Source organism: Budorcas taxicolor, chromosome 9, assembly GCF_023091745.1.
Source record: "Budorcas taxicolor isolate Tak-1 chromosome 9, Takin1.1, whole genome shotgun sequence".
NCBI lineage: Eukaryota > Metazoa > Chordata > Mammalia > Artiodactyla > Bovidae > Budorcas > Budorcas taxicolor.
In genome coordinates this window covers 59,154,488-59,175,065 of record NC_068918.1, presented here as the reverse complement: position 1 = coordinate 59,175,065, position 20,578 = coordinate 59,154,488, and the positions used below count along the sequence as shown (strand labels likewise).

The 20,578-nt window shown below is 37.1% G+C and overlaps 1 protein-coding gene across 1 annotated transcript in view; it reads right to left on the bottom strand.

Annotated features, from left to right (window-relative positions):
• Positions 1-20,578, bottom strand: part of LAMA2 (laminin subunit alpha 2) — a 677,618-nt gene that overhangs the window by 42,373 nt on the left and 614,667 nt on the right. The window contains exons 51-53 of the mRNA XM_052645506.1: positions 18,096-18,258; positions 17,293-17,437; positions 1,757-1,895 (exon numbers count right to left, since the gene is read on the bottom strand). Coding sequence (XP_052501466.1) covers positions 1,757-1,895; positions 17,293-17,437; positions 18,096-18,258 — 447 coding nt within the window. The remainder of the gene's footprint in view (positions 1-1,756; positions 1,896-17,292; positions 17,438-18,095; positions 18,259-20,578) is intronic.

The following is a 20,578-nucleotide window of genomic DNA, read 5'->3' as shown; positions in this document are numbered from 1 at the left end:
GAGTAGCTTATTGCCTTTTTGAACTAAGCTTGAACTTAATATATATAAAATAATTCATGTCCATCACATCTTTTGCACTTTATTATAAGAAGATCTTACCTGTGGGCAAATTATAGCTATGAATGCATGGCTCCCTGAATAGCCACAAATATATGTCTCACAAATAAATGTCTAAAGATTGTTTTGAAATAATGTGTCATACCATAGAAATATTATAATTATGAAATGCTAAACTGTGGAAGTTAAAAAAAACATTGTGGCAATAAAGACTCACTAGGTATGTAGTCTGCAAACTATTTAATAATACATAAACCCATCTCAGTTAAATTAACATATATACTTTTGTGGATAATTCCTAAAAATCACTTTATGGTAATTAAAACTACATTACCACCAGAATAGAAGAAGCCATCTTTGGATAGCCTGATTTTGGCTACATTTAATTCACTCATAGAGAATTTAGTTAGTAATCTGGCAAAGTAAATCTTAGACTTGAACAATCTGCTAGATCCCCAGTATTTAAATAGTATCTGGAACATAGTAGATGCTTATCAAACACCTGTTGAATGAATAAACGGATTTTGGAGTAATAACTATGCCACTATTCAAATACATTGAATCTGCAATAATTTTTCTGACCAGACATTTAAAATCTATATTCCTAACACAAATAAAATATCATGTGGATGAATGCAGAGCCAGTTTATCTGAATTAAGCTTATCAAATTATACCCTTGATAAACTGAACAGGTGTCTGGTTTATGAATTTAGATGCAGAAAGAAACACAAACCTCAGTTTGTCTGCTCAATATCATAAATGAGACTGAAGTTCTACTGCTCGTTTGAGAAATATGAAAAGAACTGACCATCATACTTTTCACTTTTTCTGAGACCATTCCAATTGTAATGTGTCTTTTTAGGGTAGAAACACCTAGGCAGGACTTTTGTAATCATAAAAAAACTAGCAAACTAAACAAAATAAAATGTAAAAATATGGTGATCTATATTTATAGTAAATTCTTTTGGTTTGGCCAAGTCAATTCATCCCATCCAAATTAGATTCAATTAACTTTTATTGAGCACCAAGTACTCTATAACTTTTATTTCTTATAGGCTGTTTTGTAACAAGCAGGAGATTAATGAAATATCACATGAAATATTTTCTGACAGTTTTTAATTACTTCTGTTTATTTTGGAATTAATTAAACTATTAAACTAAATACATCTCCCCATCCTATCTAAAAAATATATGTGAAGTTTTGAAAAATATTGACATGGGCAAGAACAACTAATACTGCTTTAGCATCAAGTACATGGGAAAGTTCCATTACACTATTATCATGCTCGTGCTTAGCCATCCAGTAGGTTACACTCTCAGTATCCTGGAACACTGACTAATTTTCAGAACACTCAGCAAAGTCAGTGCACCATTATCTCTGGTGAATGTACAGCAGAAAGGCAATTACATTCAACTCCAGTTTCCACCTTTAATAACTTTTATAATTCTTTTTATCTCGTGACTGACTCTAAAGGTAACAGTGATTCCCATCCACCTCTTCAATAAAGATATCAAATTAATCTCTGGTTTTTAAATCCTGGTATTATTTTAACATGTAGCACAATTTTTTAGATTTGGCATTTTCTGCAACTAAAGGTTATATGATATTCCTGTTATAATTAAACTTCAGAACTCTAGTGAGCATAGTGACCATTTAATTAAAATGTAATCCTTAGCCCTAAATATACATCAAATTACCTCAAGTTTCTCAGTGTTGGCAGACCACCAAAATATATTTTGTCATCTGCTTTCAAGTCAAGACCGAAGTTGTTCCCAGGAGATGAAGTTGCTATGTTCTCCTCCTGGTTAGTATCAATATCTACAATTGATATGTTGGCTGCAAAGGAAGGAGAAAGTTTCACATTTTATTTGAGCAATACCAACCACATCTATATTATTTCTGTTTCTTCAAGATACTTTCACTTTAATTCTCAAATTAAAGCTGTAACTATATACAGCTATTTAATAATTGCAGAAACTATATCAATAAAATACATTGTTATACGATCCACAAAGAAAGCATGAAAATAGTAGCCTGAACACAAACCAGTCAAGATAAAATAAAAATGTTTAGATGGACAACAGAGAACTCATTGACACAGTTTTCCATAATACAAGTAGTTAGAAAATAAAATTAATAAGTAATTAATGATCAGATAAATATCTAACTAGAAATCAGACTGTGAATTAGAAATAAACACAATTTGTGATTCTGTCTGTACATTTCAGTATCCACAGAAGTACTGGGGCTGAGGATCATCCCTAGAGGGATGAGGATGAGGTGGTTGTGCCCAGAAGTAGAGAGATGGGAATGTTTGATTTTGCAAGATGATAGCATCCACATCCATTGTAAACTATATTTTAGATGAAGGATGCTGAGTGATTCAAGAGAGGTACAGTTTTCATTGCTTATTGCTTTTCTCTCAGGTCTCTAAATGTACTTCTAGTATGATGAGGATAAGAATTTAGAAATAGAAAGGAAAAAGGAAAAAAGAGAGACTCTTCTCTGTTTAAACTGCTTTGTTCAGAGAGCAGATGTGAACACTTTATCTCACTGATTTTTACCCTCTTTATTCTTAAGAGTCAGGCTAGGTTCTCTCTGAATTATGTGGTATCTCACCATAATATTTGCCTAGGCCCAACCTTAACTGCTTCATATATTTTGGATCCTTGATGCATATTGAGGCATCGGTTCATTAACAAGACAAATTTGGCCTCTAAATCTTTGCCCGATATAACATCTGAATTAGCAAGGGTCTAAAAATGGCCACTTGAACCAATGGGTTTTAAGGGCATTTCGAAGTATTTATTCTTTGGAGCATTAGTTTCTTGGATATTGCTGGATCAAATAAATATGACAAACACTAGGTTAAACAAATTTAAACACAGATCTTAATTTTATGGCTGCTCAGATCTTGCAACACACTAATATGAAAAATAATGCTCCAAAAAAGGGACACAGAACAAGAAGTATTTCTCAAGTTTGTTTGACCTTGAAATATTATTATTTTCTCCCAACTCACCATTTTTTAGAAGAGTGTTCTTTCAAAAATAAAGAGAAATATCAAACTCCAAAATTCCATTGTAATCTGTAGCCCTTCCATTTCAAAAGGAAGTATCCTCAGTAAAACCAAACATAACTACCTTAAAAAATATCCAAAATAAAATACCCAAACCTATTAACACCTCAGATCCTCGAATAATTTTATAAAGATTAAAAAACAAATTACTTCAAAAATAAGTGCCTAATTAAAAATTATTAAGCAAGTTAAGATTTAAAAAGTTAATTACTTTCTAGCACATATCAATTTCATAGTCACATATCTTTTTGACCAGACTGGTGGCTAAAATAAAAAAGATTTATAAAAATGTTTTCAAAACTTTTTCATACATATTCTTTTTTTTTTAATCCAGATCAGCAAAGAAGTTTGCACATAGGGCTGTTGACTGGAATGTGAAAATAGCCTCTTTTCTATAGATCTGGTATACATTTTAATAATGTCTGTGAAAATGAGATGTTGTCTGTCTATCATAGGCAAGCCAGTGACTGAAGGTAGTTTTCCTCCTTATCCCTGAGTGAATATATACATTTTTAGAAATCATTCTAAGAAAAACTGATTAAAAAGCAGAAACACAATTGAAGTGAAACTCACTGGCCCACTGAAGTATTAGCTTCGGTATTGAGACGTAGGGTGGCATATTTTTACTGATTTAAAGAAGGGTTCTACTCTGTCCTTCATGAGTGACAGCTATGAAGTGGGTTCTGCTATGGAATGCTAACACTTGCTTTTATTCCTTGCCCTATTTCTTTCACCTACAGAATAGCAATTACCATAAAATTTTAAGAGTCAATGAGTTTATCATTTATGGATAAACAGGGAATTAAGTTTTATTCAATACTAGACACAGAGTAGGAACTTAACAAGTATTTTATAGTCAATACTGAGTTGTTATAAAGGAGTTGTTTTCACTTTGGCTGTTCTTTTCTTCTTTTAGTCCACTGAAAATCTAAATGATCAATTTTGCGTCCATATCAATGCACTTGGGGGGACATAGGGCACCTCTATTAGTGACTGTGGTTCTACTAACTGACTCAGAAGGTGGGAGTGCTTCCTGAAAAAGACAGTTTGAACTTCAAGGGACAGTAGTTTTACAAACTAGCTGAGAATAACTTGTGTAAAACAAATAATCAGGTATCTGAAAAGGATCAATAGCCTTCCTATCTCACTACACCATGGATTCTGACCTTGCTAAAACCCACAGTGTCCTCCCTACATCCAAATCCTATGGGGTCCTTTGGTCCCTACCTTAATCCAAATTTGTGCAGTATGTGAGGTTAATATTTCCATCCTTCTAGAATTTTCCTCCTTTGACTTCCATAATACCAACTTCTCCAGCTTCTCTTGCCTTTTCAACCTCATTCTCAGTCTCCTTCCCTGGGACCCTATTTTTCTGAACACTTCTGAAATGTTGACGGTCACCAGAGGGCTTTCATTTGGCTGTTTGTCAGGTTTCAGCTATCTGGGTAGCCTCAAGTTTATATCTACTTACTATATGTTGACCACTCAGAAATATACATGCCTGGACCTGATTTTTGCCTAAAAATGCACATTCAGCAGGTGATTCATTATATACCTCCCCAGCTGATATTCTGAATTAAAATGGTTATCTTTTTACTCCCAGATCTGTATTATTTATTTTATCTGGTAGCACTAAGACCCCTACCCAATCTCCTAATTAGACAGTCACCTTTTCTCCTCACTATTCTATACCTACCAATCAACAGCCCTGTGAATTTCATCCAAATAACTTTATTATCTGTTCTCTTTAAACAATTATTTGTTTTATTTTTCAATGTGTTGCGTGGCTCTATGAGCGTCCCTGGTGGCTCAATGGTAAAGAATCCACCTGCCACTGAAGGAGAAGCAGGAGATGATTCGATACCTGGGCCAGGAAGACCCTCTGGAGAAGGAAATGGAAACTCACTCTACTATTCTTGCCTAGAAGATCCAAAGGGCAGAGGAGCCTGGGGGCTATAGTCTGGGGGTGGTAGAAAGTCAAACACGACTGAGTGACTGCGCACACATGCACGCATGCCTATAGGAACTCAGTTCCCTGACGTGGGACTGAACCCAGCCATAGAAGGGAAAGCCTGGAATCCTAACAATTAGGCCCCCAGGGAACTCACTCTGTTCTATTTTAGAACACTTTTATCAATGTAAAACTGACATGGTATAATTTGTCCATGTTTAAAATGTATAATTTGACAAGTTTTGAGATCTCTATACATCCATAAAATGCTGCTGCTGCTGCTAAGTCGCTTCAGTCGTGTCCGACTCTGTGCTATCCCATAGACGGCAGCCCACCAGGCTCCCCCGTCCCTGGGATTCTCCAGGCGAGAACACTGGAGTGGGTTGCCATTTCCTTCTCCAATGCATGAAAGTGAAAAGTGAAAGTGAAGTTGCTTAGTCGTGTTCGACTCTTTGCGAACTCCTTAACTGCAGCCTACCAGGCTCCTCTGTCCGTGGGATTTTCCAGGCAAGAATACTGGAGTGGGTTGCCATTGCCTTCTCCATCCATGAAATGATCACAGTCAAAAAACTGAGCATGTCAGTCACTCTAGTAGTTTCCTTAAGTCTCTTTGTCATCCTTCCTTCCACTGTCCCTCCCTATGAAACCCTATCCACAAATATCCTCTAGCTACTTACTGTGACTATATGTTAGTCTATGTTTTCTATATAATTTTTACATAAAGGTACTTTTTGGTCTGACTTCTTTTACTCATAAAAATTATTTTGCTATTACTCTATTTTGTGTGCATATTTTTAGTTCATTATTTTCTTTTATCGCTAAACAATATTCCATTGTATGGATATACAACAATTTGTATATCCATTCAACTGCTGATGAATGTTTGCACTGTTTTTTGTTTTCTTGAGTATCACAAATAAAGGTGCTATAAACTTCCTGGTACAAGTCTCTCTATGGATATATACTTTCACAAATCTTGGGTGAATATTTAGGAGTGGAATGGTTGTTTCATATGACACATCTATATTAAACCTTATAAGAAAGTGCCAACCTGTTTTCCAATGTGGCTGTACCATTTTTACATCCTTGTCAGCAGTGCATAAGAATTCCACTTGCTTGACATCCTTGCCAGCCCTGGGTATGTTCAGTCTTTTTAATTATAGACATTCTAGTAAGCGTATAGTGGTATCACACTGTGGATTCACTTTGCATTTCTCTGCTGTCAAATCCCACTGAAACTCATTTCAGGCCATCATTTATCTCTTGTCTGAACTATTATTGTTCTTAATTGGTCACTCTGCCTCCAGTTTAATCTGAAAATTTACTTTTCTTATTTCTCCTCTCTCTGGCTATTTCCTTATAGCTCCCTTTGTGGGGCCTCCCTTTACTATACTGCTTCGATATTGCTGTTTGCTCCAGGGCTTTGGATAATCTTATTCTAGATATGACTGGTTTTTCTCATCTCCATTAAGCTACAACTATTTAAAACATAATGCTTCGCAGCCATCCATCTTTCCCCTAGAACTCTGTTAATCCTCAGATATGCATAATGAATTGCCTGTCAATTACATGGCTTCCTTAGGTTGCTAAAGATACTAAGAGTTCCTTTAATATAACATGTCTAAAATAAAGGTTTTCTTAGCTTTAAAAAAGCTAATAAAGCTCTAATAAAGCTTTTCTAAAGTTCTTTTCTAAAATCTATGTTTCTTCTTGCATCCAATTGCTTGGTAAATGGCACTGATTTTTTTTGTTGTTATTTTAAGAAAAATAAAGGAATTATTAAAAAAAAAAACCTTACTCTCCACATTGAGTATTTCATAAAGCTTCCCAATTTAAAAATGTTTAATATCTTTCAACTCCATTCTTTCCTATTCACTCTCATAGTTTCATTCTCCTTGCTCTTCCACTGGTTTTCCTACAGATTGCAATAGGATCTGAAATCGTCACCAATCTACCCTCCAAGTTGCTGCTAAAGAAACTTCACTAAAACACAAATCTGGTAGTATCACACTCTTGATTAAAACTCTTAGTAGTTCTTTCCCTATAGCTTTCAGGAAGAGTTGAAACTCCTTACAGTAAGTGCCCTACATACAAACCTTCAAGTTGTGAACTTTCAAAGATGCAAGCGTGTGTTTGCGTGTCCAATCATGCAAGTTAATTCATGTGTATAGTGTACATTGTCATGTGTGTGCATTCACTACAAGTAGTTGTGGTCTTGTGTACTTTACTGTACAGTACTGTATAGAGTACAGTAGTACAATATCTTTATTTCAAGCTCTGAACATGTGCCATCAGTGCCAGGTGTGAATGAAATTGCAGCTTGCCCTCTCCTCTGTCTCCGATTCTTGACAGCACTTCAGCTCTACCATCTCCCACCTCTTTTCCCTCCAGTCAGTAAATCTTCGTGCCTGTTCACTTGATGCCAGCCCCTGTATGCCAGCTGTTGTACTGTACCAGTGTACTTTTCAAGGTTCTGTACTGTAAGATTAAAACTATTTTATTTGTGTGTGTGTGTGTTTTTTATGTACTATTTGTGTGAAAAGTAACATAAACTAGTTACAGTACAGCACAACATAGCCAACTGTGTTGGCTGGGTATCTAGGCTAACTTTTTTGTTCTTACAAACAAATTGGACTTACAAATGTGCTCTTGGAAGAGAATTTGTTCGTATGTAGGAGAATTACTATAGTTCAGCTCAGGCCAGTGCCAGGTCGCTTCAGGCATGTCCTACTGTTTGCGACGCTATGGACCATAATACGCCAGCTGTCTCGGTCCATGGGATTCCCCAGGCAAGAATAATAGAGTGGAGAGAACAAGATGGCGGAGGAGTAGGTGGACATGGAGTACATTTCTCTCCAAGGATACACCAGGAATACACCTTCAGACACAAAAGCGCATGAAGAACACCAGCTGAGAGTGGACAAGAGTACCTGACCAGGGGAAAAGAATATATTGAACCATGCAAAACTTGAGATCAAGCCCTGAGCCTTTGGAGTGGGAGCACTGACTCCAAGACCCTAGACTACCAGAGAACTAATCCTAGGGAGTATCAAATTGTGAGAAATCACACAAAGGAAACCACCTGAATACAAGACCTGGCATCACCCAACCACCAATAGCACCCTGTGAAGGATGCCTCATCTAAACAACAAACAAAACAAAAATGCAAACCCAATCATCAGCAGACAGGATTACCAACTCACTCAGCCTTGCCCATTAGAGGAAAAACAAACACAAACTCAGCACAAATCTCACCCTATACAAAGCTTACACAAACCAGTGGACCAACCTTAGGAGGGCAGAAACCAAAAGGAAGAAAGAATTCAACACTGAAGTCTGGGAAAAGGAGACCTCAAACACAATAAGTTAAAAAAAAAGTAATGAAAAGGCAGAGAGATACTACACAAATGAAGAAACAAACTAGAAACACAGAAGTCCAAATAAATGAAGAGGAAATAGGCAAACTACCTGAATAAGAATTCAGAATAATAAGAGTAAAGATGATCAAAAACCTTGAAAACAAAATGGAGAAAATGTAAGAATCAATTAACAAAGACCTAGAAGATTTAAAGAATTAACATACAGAGACAAACAACACAATTACTGAAATTAAAAATAGTCTAGAAGGAATCAATAGAAGAATATCTGAAGCAGAAGAATGAATCAGTAAGCTGAAAGATAAAGTGGTGGAAATAACTTCTGATGAGCAGAATAAAGTAAAAAGAATGAAAAGAACTGAGGATAATCTCAGGGACCTCTGGGAAAATATCAAATGCACCAACATTGGGATTACAGGGGTCCCTGAAGAAGAAGAGAAAAAGAAAGGATATGAGAACATTTTTGAAGAGATTATAGTTGAAAATTTCCCCAACATGGAAAATGAAATAGTCAATCAAGTCCAAGAGGCACAAAAACTCCCAAACAGGATAAACCCAAGGAGAAACACACCAATACACATACTAATCAAACTAACAAAGATTAAACACAAAGAAAGAATATTAAAAGCAGCAAGGGAGAAGAAACAAGTAATATACAAGGGAAACCCCATATGCTTAACAGCTGATCTTTCAGCAGAAACTCTGCAGGCAAGAAGTGAGTGGCAGTATATATTTAAAATACTGAAAGGGAAAAATCTACAACCAATATTATTGTACCCAGCAAGGATCTCATTCAAAATTTATGGAAAAATAAAAAGCTATTCAGAAAAGCAACAGTCAAGAGAATTCAGTACCACCAAACTGGCTTTACAACAAATGTTAGAGGGACTTATATTGTCAAGACATACAAGAGAATAAAAAAGATCTACAAAATCAACCCAAAACAATAAGGAAAATGGCAGTAGAAACATACATATGAATAATTACTTCACATATAAATGGATTAAATGCTCCAACCAAAAGACACAGACTGGCTGAATGGATAAAAAAACAAGACCCATATATATGCTCTCTGTAAGAAACCCACTTCAGACCTAAAGACACATATGGACTGAAAGTGAGAGGATGGAAAAATATATTCCCTGCAAATGGGAAGCAAAATAAAGCTGGAGTAGCATTCTCATATCAAAATAGACCTTAAAATAAAATAAAATATCACTTGTAATCACAAAAGAAAAGGAAAGACACTACATAATGATCAAGGGATCAATCAAAGAGGAAGACATAACAATTGTAAATATCTATGCACCCAACATAGGAGCATTTCAATACATAAGACAAACACTAACAGACAGAAAAGGAGAAACTGATAGGAACACAACAATGGTAGGAGACTTTAACACCCCACTCACACCAATGGACAGATCATCAAAACAGAAAATTAATGAGGAAACACAAGTCTTAAATGATATATTAGATGAGATGGATCTCATTGATATCTTCAGGACATTCCATCCAAATGCAGAAGAATACAACTTCTTCTCAAGTGCACATGGAACGTTCTCCAGGATAGGCCACATCTTGGGTCACAAATCAAACCTCAGTAAATTTAAGAAAACTGAATTCATATCAAGCATATTCTCCAACCACAACACTATGAGATTAGATATCAATTACAAGAAAAAAAACTGTAAGAAACACAAATACATGGAGATTAAACAACACATTTCTAGATAATCAACAGGTTACTGAAGAAATCAAAAGAGAAATCAAAAAACTTCTAGAAACAAATGACAATGAAAACATGACAACTCAAAACCTATGGGATGCAGCAAAAGCAGTTCTAAGAAGGAAGTTTATAGCAATACAATCCTACCTCAAGAAACAAGAAAAACATCACATAGACAACCTAATTTCACACCTAAAACAACTGGAAAAAGAACAAAAACACCCCAAAATTACTAGAAAGAAATCATAAATATCTGAGCAGAAATGAAAAAGAAATTAAAGAAACAATAGTAAAGATTAATAAAACTAAAAGCTGGTTCCTTGAGAAGATAAACAAACTGACAAACCTTTAGCCAGAGTCATCAAGAAAAAGAGAGAAGAATCAAATCAACAAAATTAGAAATGAAAAAGGAGAGGTTACAACAGACAATGCAGAAATGCAAAGGGTTGTAAGAGACTATTATGAACAACTATAAGGCAATAAAATGGATAACCTGGAAGAAATGGATAGATTCTAGAAAAGTTCAATCTTCCAAGACTGAACCAGAAAGAAATAGAAATTATGAACAACCCAATTACAAGCACTGAAATTGAAGCTGTGATCAAAAATCTCCCAAAAAACATGAGCCCAGGACCAGATGGCTTCATAGGAGAATTCTATCAAACATTTAGAGAAGGGCTAATGCCTAAAAAAATCGCAGAGGAAGGAACATTTCCAAACTCATTCTACGAGGCCACCATCACTCTGATACCAAAACCAGGCAAAGAGAACAGAAAAAAGGAAAACTAGAGGCCAATATCACTGATGAACATAGATGCAAAAAGCCTCAAATAAAATTTCAGCAAACAGAATTCAGCAACACATCAAAAAGCTCATTCACCATGATCAAGTTGTTTATTCCAGGAATGCAAGGATTCTTCAATATATGCAAATCAATCAATGTGATACACCATGTTAACAAATTGAAAGATAAAAATCATATGATCATCTCAATAGATGTAGAAAAGCCTTTAACAAAATTCAGCACCCATTTATGATTAAAACTCTTCAAAACAATGGGCATAGAGGGAACCTACCTCAACATAGTAAAGGCCATATATGATAAGCCTATAGCAAATATTATTCTCAATGGTGAAAACTGATAGCATTCCCCCTAAGATCAGGAACAAGACCAGGATGTCCACTTTCACCACTATTATTCAACATAGTTTTGGAAGGCCTAGCTACAGAAATCAAAGAAGAAAAAGAAGTAAAAGAATCCAGATCAGAAAAGAAATAAAGCTCTCACTGTTTGCAGATGACATGATACTGTACATACAAAACCCTAAAGATAGTACCAGAAAATTACTAAAGCTAATCGGTGAATTTAGCAAAGTTGCAGGATACAGTATCGATTACAGATATCACTTGCATTTCTATATACTAACAATGAAAAATCAGAAAGAAAAATTAAGGAATCAATACCATTCACCACTGCAACAAAAAGAATTAAATATCTAGGAATAAACTTACCTAAGAAGACAAAAGAACTGTACACAGAAAATTATAAGACACTAATGAAAGAAATCAAAGATGACATAAACAGATGGTGAGATATTCCATGTTCCTGGGTAGGAAGAATCAATATTGTGAAAATGACTATACTACCAAATGCAAGCTGCAGATTCAGTGCAATCGCCTATCAAATTACCAATGGCATTTTGCACAGAACTAGAACAAAGATTTCACAATTCATACGGAAACACAAAAGACCCAAAAGAGCCAAAGCAATCTTGAGAAAGAAGAATGGAGCTGGAGAAATTAACCTTCCTGACTTCAGATTACACTACAAAGCTACAGTCATCAAGACAGTATGGTACTGGCACAAAAACAGAAATATAGACCAGTAGAACAAGATAGAAAGTCCAGAAATAAACCCAAGCACCTATGGGTACCTTATTTTAGACAAAGGAGGCAAGAATATACAATGGGGCAAATATACCTCTTCAATACATGGTGCTGGGAAAACTGGACAGCTACATATAAAAGAATGAAATTAGAACAGTTCATAACACCACACACAAAGATAAACTCAAAATGGATTAAAGACCTAAATGTAAGACCAGAAACTATAAAACTCTTAGAGGAAAACACAGGCAGAACACTCAATGACATAAATCAAAGCAATATCCTCTATGACCCACCTCCTAGAGTAACGGAAATAAAAACAAAAGTAAACAAGTGGGATCTGATTAAACTTAAAAGCTTTGCACAGCAAAGGAAATTATAAGCAAGGTGAAAAGACAGTCTTCAGAATGGGAGAAAATAATAGTAAGTGAAACAACTGACAAAGGATTCATTTCCAAAATATATAAGCAGCTCATACAACTCAATACCAGAAAAACAAACAACCCAATCAAAAAGTGGGAAAAAGACCTAAACAGATATTTCTCCAAAGAAGACATACAGATGGCTGACGGACACATGAAAAGATGCTCAACATCCCTCATTACTGGAGAAATGCAAATCAAAACTAGATGAGATATCACCTCACACCGGTCAGAATCAGTTCAGTTCAGTCACTCAGTCATGTCCGACTCTTTGCGACCCCATGAACCGCAGCACATCAGGTCTCCTTGTCCATCACCAACTGCCGGAGTCTACCCAAAACCATGTCCATTGAGTCAGTGATGCCATACAACCATCTCATCCTCTGTCATGCCCTTCTCCTGCCCTCAGTCTTTCATCAAGGTCTTTTCAAATCAGTCAGTTCTTCGCATCAGGTGGTCAAAGTATTGGAGTTTCAGCTTCAAAATCAGTCCTTCCAATGAACACCCAGGACTGATCTCCTTTAGGATGGACTATTGCCGTCCAAGGGATTCTCAAGAGTCTTATCCAACACCACAGTTCAAAAGCATCAATTCTTCGGTGCTCAGCTTTCTTTATAGTCCAACTCTCACATCCATACACGACTACTGGAAAAACCATAGCCTTGACTAGACAGACCTTTGTTGGCAAAATAACGTCTCTGCTTTTGAATATGCTATTTAGGTTGGTCATACTTTCCTTCCAAGGAGTAAGTATCTTTTAATTTCATGGCTGCAATCATCATCTGCAGTGATTTTGGAGCCCCCCAAAATAAAGTCAGCTACTGTGGCCATCATCAAAAAGTCTACAAACAATAAACGCTGGAGAGGGTGTGGAGAAAAGGGAACACTCTTGCACTGTTGGTAGGAATGTAAACTGATACAGCCACTATGGAAAACGGTATGGCGATTCCTTAAAAAACAGAATAAAACTAGCATATGACCCAGCAATCCCACTCCTAGGCATATACGCTGAGGAGACCAAAATTGGAAAAAACACATGTATCCCATTGTTCACTGTAGCACTATTTACAATAGCTAGAACATGGAAGCAACCTAGATGTCCATCGACAGATGAATGGGTAAAGAAGTTGTGGTACATATACATAGTGGAATACTCAGCAGTAAAAGGGAACACATTTGAGTCAGTTCTGATGAGGTGGATGAACCTAGAATGTATTACACAGAGTGAAGTGAGTCAGAAAGAGAAAGAGAAATATTGTATTCTAACACATACAGACGGAATCTAGAAGAATGGTACTAAATAACTTATTTACAGGGCAGTAATAAAGGAGTATGTCAAGGCTGTATATTGTCACCCTGCTTATTTAACTTCTATGCAGAGTACATCATGAGAAACGCTGGACTGGAAGAAACACAAGCTGGAATCAAGATTGCTGGGAGAAATATCCATAACCTCAGATATGCAGATGACACCACCCTTATGGCAGAAAGTGAAGAGGAACTAAAAAGCCTCTTGATGAAAGTCAAAGAGGAGACTGAAAAGTTGGCTTAAAGCTCAACATTCAGAAAATGAAGATCATGGCATCTGGTCCCATCACTTCATGGGAAATAGATGGGGAAACAGTGGAAACAGTGTCAGATTTTATTCTTTTGGGCTCCAAAATCACTGCAGATGGTGATTGCAGCCATGAAATTAAAAGACACTTACTCCTTGGAAGGAAAGTTATGACCAACCTAGATAGCATATTCAAAAGCAGAGACATTACTTTGCCAACTAAGGTCCGTCTAGTCAAGGCTATGGTTTTTCCTGTGGTCATGTATGGATGTGAAAGTTGGACTGTGAAGAAGGCTGAGCGCTGAAGAATTGATGCTTTTGAACTGTGGTGTTGGAGAAGACTCTTGAGAGTCCCTTGGACTGCAAGGAGATCCAACCAGTCCATTCTGAAGGAGATCAACCCTGGGATATCTTTGGAAGGAATGATGCTAAAGCTGAAACTCCAGTACTTTGGCCACCTCATGCAAAGAGTTGACTCATTGGAAAAGACTTTGATGCTGGGAGGGATTGTGGGCAGGAGGAGAAGGGGACGACAGAGGATGAGATGGCTGGATGGCATCACTGACTCGATGGACGTGAATCTGAGTGAACTCTGGGAGTTGGTGATGGACAGGGAGGCCTGGCGTTCTGCGATTCATGGGGTCGCAGAAAGTTGGACACGACTGAGCAATTGAACTGAATTGAACTGAATGAAGGAACAGACATAGAGAATAGACTTATGGACATGGGGAGAGGGGAAGAGAGGATGAGACATATGGAAAGAGTAACATGGAAACTTATATTACCATATGTATCATAGATAGCCAATGGGAATTTGCTGTATGGCTCAGGAAACTCAAACAGGTGCTCTATATCAACCTAGAGGGGTGGGATGGGAGGGAGATGAGAGGGAGGTTCAAAACGGAGGGGATATACGCATACCTATGGCTGATTCATGCTGAGATTTGACAGAAAACAACAAAATTCTGTAATGCAATTATCCTTCAATTAAAAAAAAAAAAGAATACAAGAGTAAATTGCCATGCCCTCCTCCAGGGGATCTTCCCAACTCAGGGATGGAACCCACGTGTCTTAATGTCTCCTGCATTGGCAGGCAGGTTCTTTACCTCTAGCGCCACTTGGGAAGCCCAGTTTAGCTCATAAGGCCTTTCATAAACTGGCTTTGTTATCTCCAGCCTTATCTGATCATTCTCTGCCACGATTCATCCTCTTAGCCTATGGACTCACTTATAGTTCCCAAAGCATTTCCCAAAGTGTGTTCAGCCAAATGCTGATATGGTATGGAAGGATTTTGGTGATCAGAGAAGTTGTAGAAATGTCAGATTAGAGTTAAACGTTTTTCTGAGCTACTGTCCAGAGTCTATAAATGTGCCTTGTGCCTCTCTTGCTTGGGAAAAATGTATACAGACAGCTATTCCAATTAATTATACAAATACAAAACCAGTTTTTGTCCAAACTGAGGAGTTTCTCCAGGGTTTCCTATTCTAAGGAAAAGCAGTTGGAGAATGATATATGATGTTGTATTAATATTATGCTCCCTGAGACTTCCAGGCTTTCACACAACGTTCAATTTTCTGAATTGTCCAAAGGAGTTTTTCACCCACAGAATTCCTCAGCTCCTGCCTGTGCATCAGGGCACTCCCCTGACCTCTAGATCTAACTTGAGTGTTTCTCTCCCACTCCAGTACTCTTGCCTGGAAAATCCCATGGATGGAGGAGCCTGGTGGGCTGGAGTCCATGGGGTCGCTAACAGTCAGACAGGACTGAGAGACTTCACTTTCACTTTTCACTTTCCTGCATTGGAGAAGGAAATGGCAACCCACTCCAGTGTTCTTGCCTGGAGAATCCCAGGGACAGGGGAGCCTGGTGGGCTGCCGTCTATGGGGTCGCATAGAGTTGGACACGACTGAAGCGACGCAGCAGCAGCAGTACGTATCTCCATATGGTAATTAGCTTTCTACTCTCTAACTGCTGATCGACTTGTCTGCCTTCCCCTTTAGACTGCATGTTCCTTAAAGACTGGGGCTTATCACAGACTTCACTTTGTTCTTGCCTAATAATTACTGGGCTTCCCTAGTAGCTCAGCTGGTAAAGAATCCCCCCTGCAATGAAGGAGACCCTGGTTCGATTCCTGGGTTGGGAAGTTCCCCTGGAGAAGGGAATAGGCTACCCACTCCAATATGCTTGGTCTTCCCTGGTGGCTCAGATGGGAAAGAATCTGCCTGCAATGAGGGTGACCAGGGTTGGGAAGATCCCCTAGAGAAGGGAATGGCTATCCACTACAGTATTCTTGCCTGGAGAATCCTTATGGACAGAGTAGCCTGACAGGCTACAGTCCATGACATGACTATAGTTGTATCTGCCAAACACCTAGTAAGCACAGCACAGTACTTAACTAGGTGTTTGGCAGATATGTGTTAAATATAGGAATGAAAGACGGTGCAAGGTTATATCTAAATTTTTGTGAAATGTCACACTGCCATATTCAAAATGAATTAAGTCTAATAATATAAACAGAAGAATCAAAGTTTAATTTACAGATACAAGCAATGCCATAGTACCCAGAATTAGGGGAATTATACTAAGATAACAATAGCAGCACACTGATACCTACTAGTCTTGGATTTCTGTCTTGATTGTAAGATTTTATGTATAAATGTCTGGGACCACATATAAGCTTGAGTCTACATTTTCTTTTCTCTAAACCAGAACAAAATACATGAACAAATGAAATAATGTTTGGGAAGTGTTTTGAAAATGTCCTAGAACCATAAAAATGTTACATCATTATTAATCAACTATTAGCTTGTCCACATACACATTCTTGGCACTTTCAAAAAGCTAAGAATTGGTAGCTGTGCTCTGTTGCCTGTACGAATTCTATCTGTGGCCCATTCCAAAGGAAACATCTTGGCAAAACGGGAAGAAAAGGAAAGCATACAAGCTTTTCAAATCTACTACAGGATATAATTTTACAAGTTGTAAGGTAGTTTTATCCTCTCAAATTAAGCTCTCACTTTCAAAAGAAAATGACAGAGAGCCATTTGGCTCTTCAATCAGTCATGTCTAACCCAAACCACCTGTAATCTAAGCCAAAGAAATGACTGTATCACTTTTTCACAGAATTTGTGAGTACCTAAAGTGACAGACAGGGTCTTCTTCATGATTAGATACGTGGGAGCTTTGGAGAGCATGATTAAGGCTCAGAGTGTATTATTACTATAAAAACTCACCTTGTTTTTGAATTCTTGACAAGGTGAATGATTTCCATTTCCCGTCATTATGGTTTTGATTGCTGACAACGGAAGCCATTCCTGAACCCAGATCATAGCTAACTTTTATGTGCCCATCAGTGAGCTCTACACTCATGAAATCCTTCTATTAATAGAGGAAAAATACACCAGTGATTAGATACACAGAGAAATATATGGGTATTCACTTTGTGGGGTTTGTAATAGGGCTTTATGGTTAAATTACTGAATGTGTTGATCTGTAAGAGAAATCCATTTTTGGAAATAGAATTGGTGTTAGTATTTTATGAATGTTTGTGGGTGTGATGTTATGGTGTAAATGGTCAAAGCCAAATTACTAGGATGTATCCTTTTATGATAGGAGTAAAAAGTGGGTTCCTTTGAAAATGTATTCAGCAAACTAAATAGGATATTCCCAGAAAGAAGTTACTAAGAAACACTGACCTGGAAAAAATAATGATATTTAGAACCACCTTTTCACTAAGGTCTTTAGAAGAAGGCTAAGGAAGTGTGTTTTTCTGCTGCATGTTTCTATACAGAGGGAATCTTTACTGGGTGTTTCTTTTAAAGAATTATAAGGCAGTTATTCTGAAAATAAATTATAATTAAATTATATATGTAATTAAAGTTATTGATGGAAATACATAAATACTATGCACCACTCTTGGCTATGCACACTCATCCCAGACTCCTCTGAACGATAACTGATAACTGCACTGGAACCCTACAAAAAAAGAAGCAAACCATATCCTCAATTGTGAAAGATCAACTGTGCAAATCTTTACCAGGTCTCGTGTGGCAAGGTACATCAGGAGAGCACTTGAAGAAAATGTCCTGAACTTGAACATGACAGTGGAGATGTTGGGGTACCAACGAATGGGGCGACTGACCAATGCATAGCCTTCTCCATCAAACTGAATGGTCCCCTCACTATCTTCCACCTGTGGACTGAACAGAGACATTTCACATGAATCAGACGATGTCTACATGGTCCATCCATTTTCAATACATCACACTCTATATCTTGTGTGTCTGGGTTGTAGGCTGTTGTAGGGCAAGAACAATCCCAGATACATCTTCCATCCTTCCCCTTCTCTCCAGTGCCACCATCAGGCCAGGTAACCACCATCTCTCAGCTGGACTTCATTAGGTGTTCAATAACTAGGTCAATGATGTTTTAAATCCTTTTGCTGAGGTGCCTAATGGATAGTTATGTTGTTGTTTAAGTGTATCTTAGTAGTGTGAACTAGTGGGATTTTGGAACATGCTGATAATGCATTATTACATTTACCAAATACATAACATAACAGGGAGTAGGGGTTGGATGAAAAGGGTGAAGGTGGTCGAAAGGTGCTAACTTAAAAGTTGTAAGTAGAAAAGCCATGATGGAATATAGACTCCTATTCTCTGAGCTCTAGCTATTCAGTTGGATTTTCTTGGACATATTAGATTCAGACAATGAAGAGCTCCTCTGACTGTGTGTATTTGTTGATCTGTCCTCTTCCCCAGTATGTAAGCTCTATGAAGCTGAGTAGTGCTTATGGGTCAGGCTCCATTTCAGGCACAAGCTCAGCATCCAGTGCAATACTTGGCTCATAGTAGAAGCTGTAAATATTTGTGGAATGAGGGGGATATTGGTAAATCAAATTGCCTCACAGAGAATACATGTTCAATCAGTACTGGTTGAATAATTAATAAATATCTAAGATATGTCTTGTAAATATAACGTTTAAAAAGATTTCTTTTTCAAAAGAAGAGTTATCATCTATCTATCTTACCTAACTGATGTAAACAGCATAAGTTTTGACTGTGGAGACATTTTTAAACTTTAAATATCTGCATCTTAGTTTATATTTGAATCTGTGAAACTGGACTGTTGTATTAACTTGACAGTAGAGAAGAGCTACTGAGAAATACAATAATGTAAAATAACAATAACCGAGACTATTATTTGTATGGGATCTTGGATAATGAGAAAAATAATAGTGTATAAACATTAATGGGCTTGTGGAAGAATAACTGTTTTGCATTTTAGACAAGTTGGCTTCCTTTCTGTTTCTGGAAAAAGGAGAAATATAAAACTCTGAAGACAAAAGGAAGGGAAGAGTCTTATCTGTGTTTGTCATAATCATGTAATTGTAAGTTATATCTAAACAGGTATAAAATCAGATTGATATATTTTTGTATATTGTAGCTTAAAGCTTAAAAGATGCTTTTTCAATATTCATGAAAAGTGTTAAAGGTTTGCGGGACTAAATCATCTTATTAACAATATAATTTATAGTGAATAAATTTAGTGAATAAATGATGAGTTTGGTCTTCTTTCATCATTATTAAAAATCCATTAAAATCTGGAATATCATGATGTTAGAGATAAGAAAATATAATGTAGACTCTACTAAGTAGAAGGTCCTTGAGGGTCTCAAAGACTTGGATTTTGCATTATGTACCACCATGCTATCAACAAAAACTCCAGAAAGGGTGTGGGGATCACCACTGACAGTTTCCCAAATGCTTTGGCCCAAAGCATTGTTACTTACAACTCAAAAAGAAAAAAACATAAAACTTCACTACATGATGTCAGAATAAGCACTGGAATAAAAAACATGTCACATTTGTATAATGATGTTATTATGGCCTTAATCTATTAATTTCCTCTACAGATAATGGAAAAAACAGCAGAGTAGATGGCAGGTAATCTGGAGTCTGATGTGGAATCTCAGAAGCCACGTAACACCACCTCAGGTCTCAGTGTTTCCACTCTGAGATGAGAGGTTTAGATCAGTGGACGATTTCTAAAGCCTATTCCCACTTCAACCCTGTAAGAGATTCTTCTGTTCAAGCAACAGGCAAATCTGCAAGCAGGAGTTTTGTATAAGAGCAACAAAACATACAGTTGTAGATCAGGCTATTTTGTTTAATTCATTAACCAAAACCCAGGTAAACCTGGCTTCAAATTGGTGACTTTGAGGTTGGGGAAAAATGAATCTTTCCAATCAGAGTCCATAAAATTTCAACAGCTAACATTATAGTAGAGTTTTCCTATTCATTTTCAATATATTTACTAGGAAGAGTGACTATTCTCTTTTAATTAATAAATGATAACCTCACAGCCTCCAGAAAGAAAACCACAACCACAGAAAACTAACCAAAATGATCACATGGATCACAGCCTTGTACAGCTCAGTGAAGCTAGGAGCCATGCTGTGCTAAGTCGCTTCAGTCGTGTCCGACTCTGTGCAACCCCATAGACAGCAGCCCACCAGGC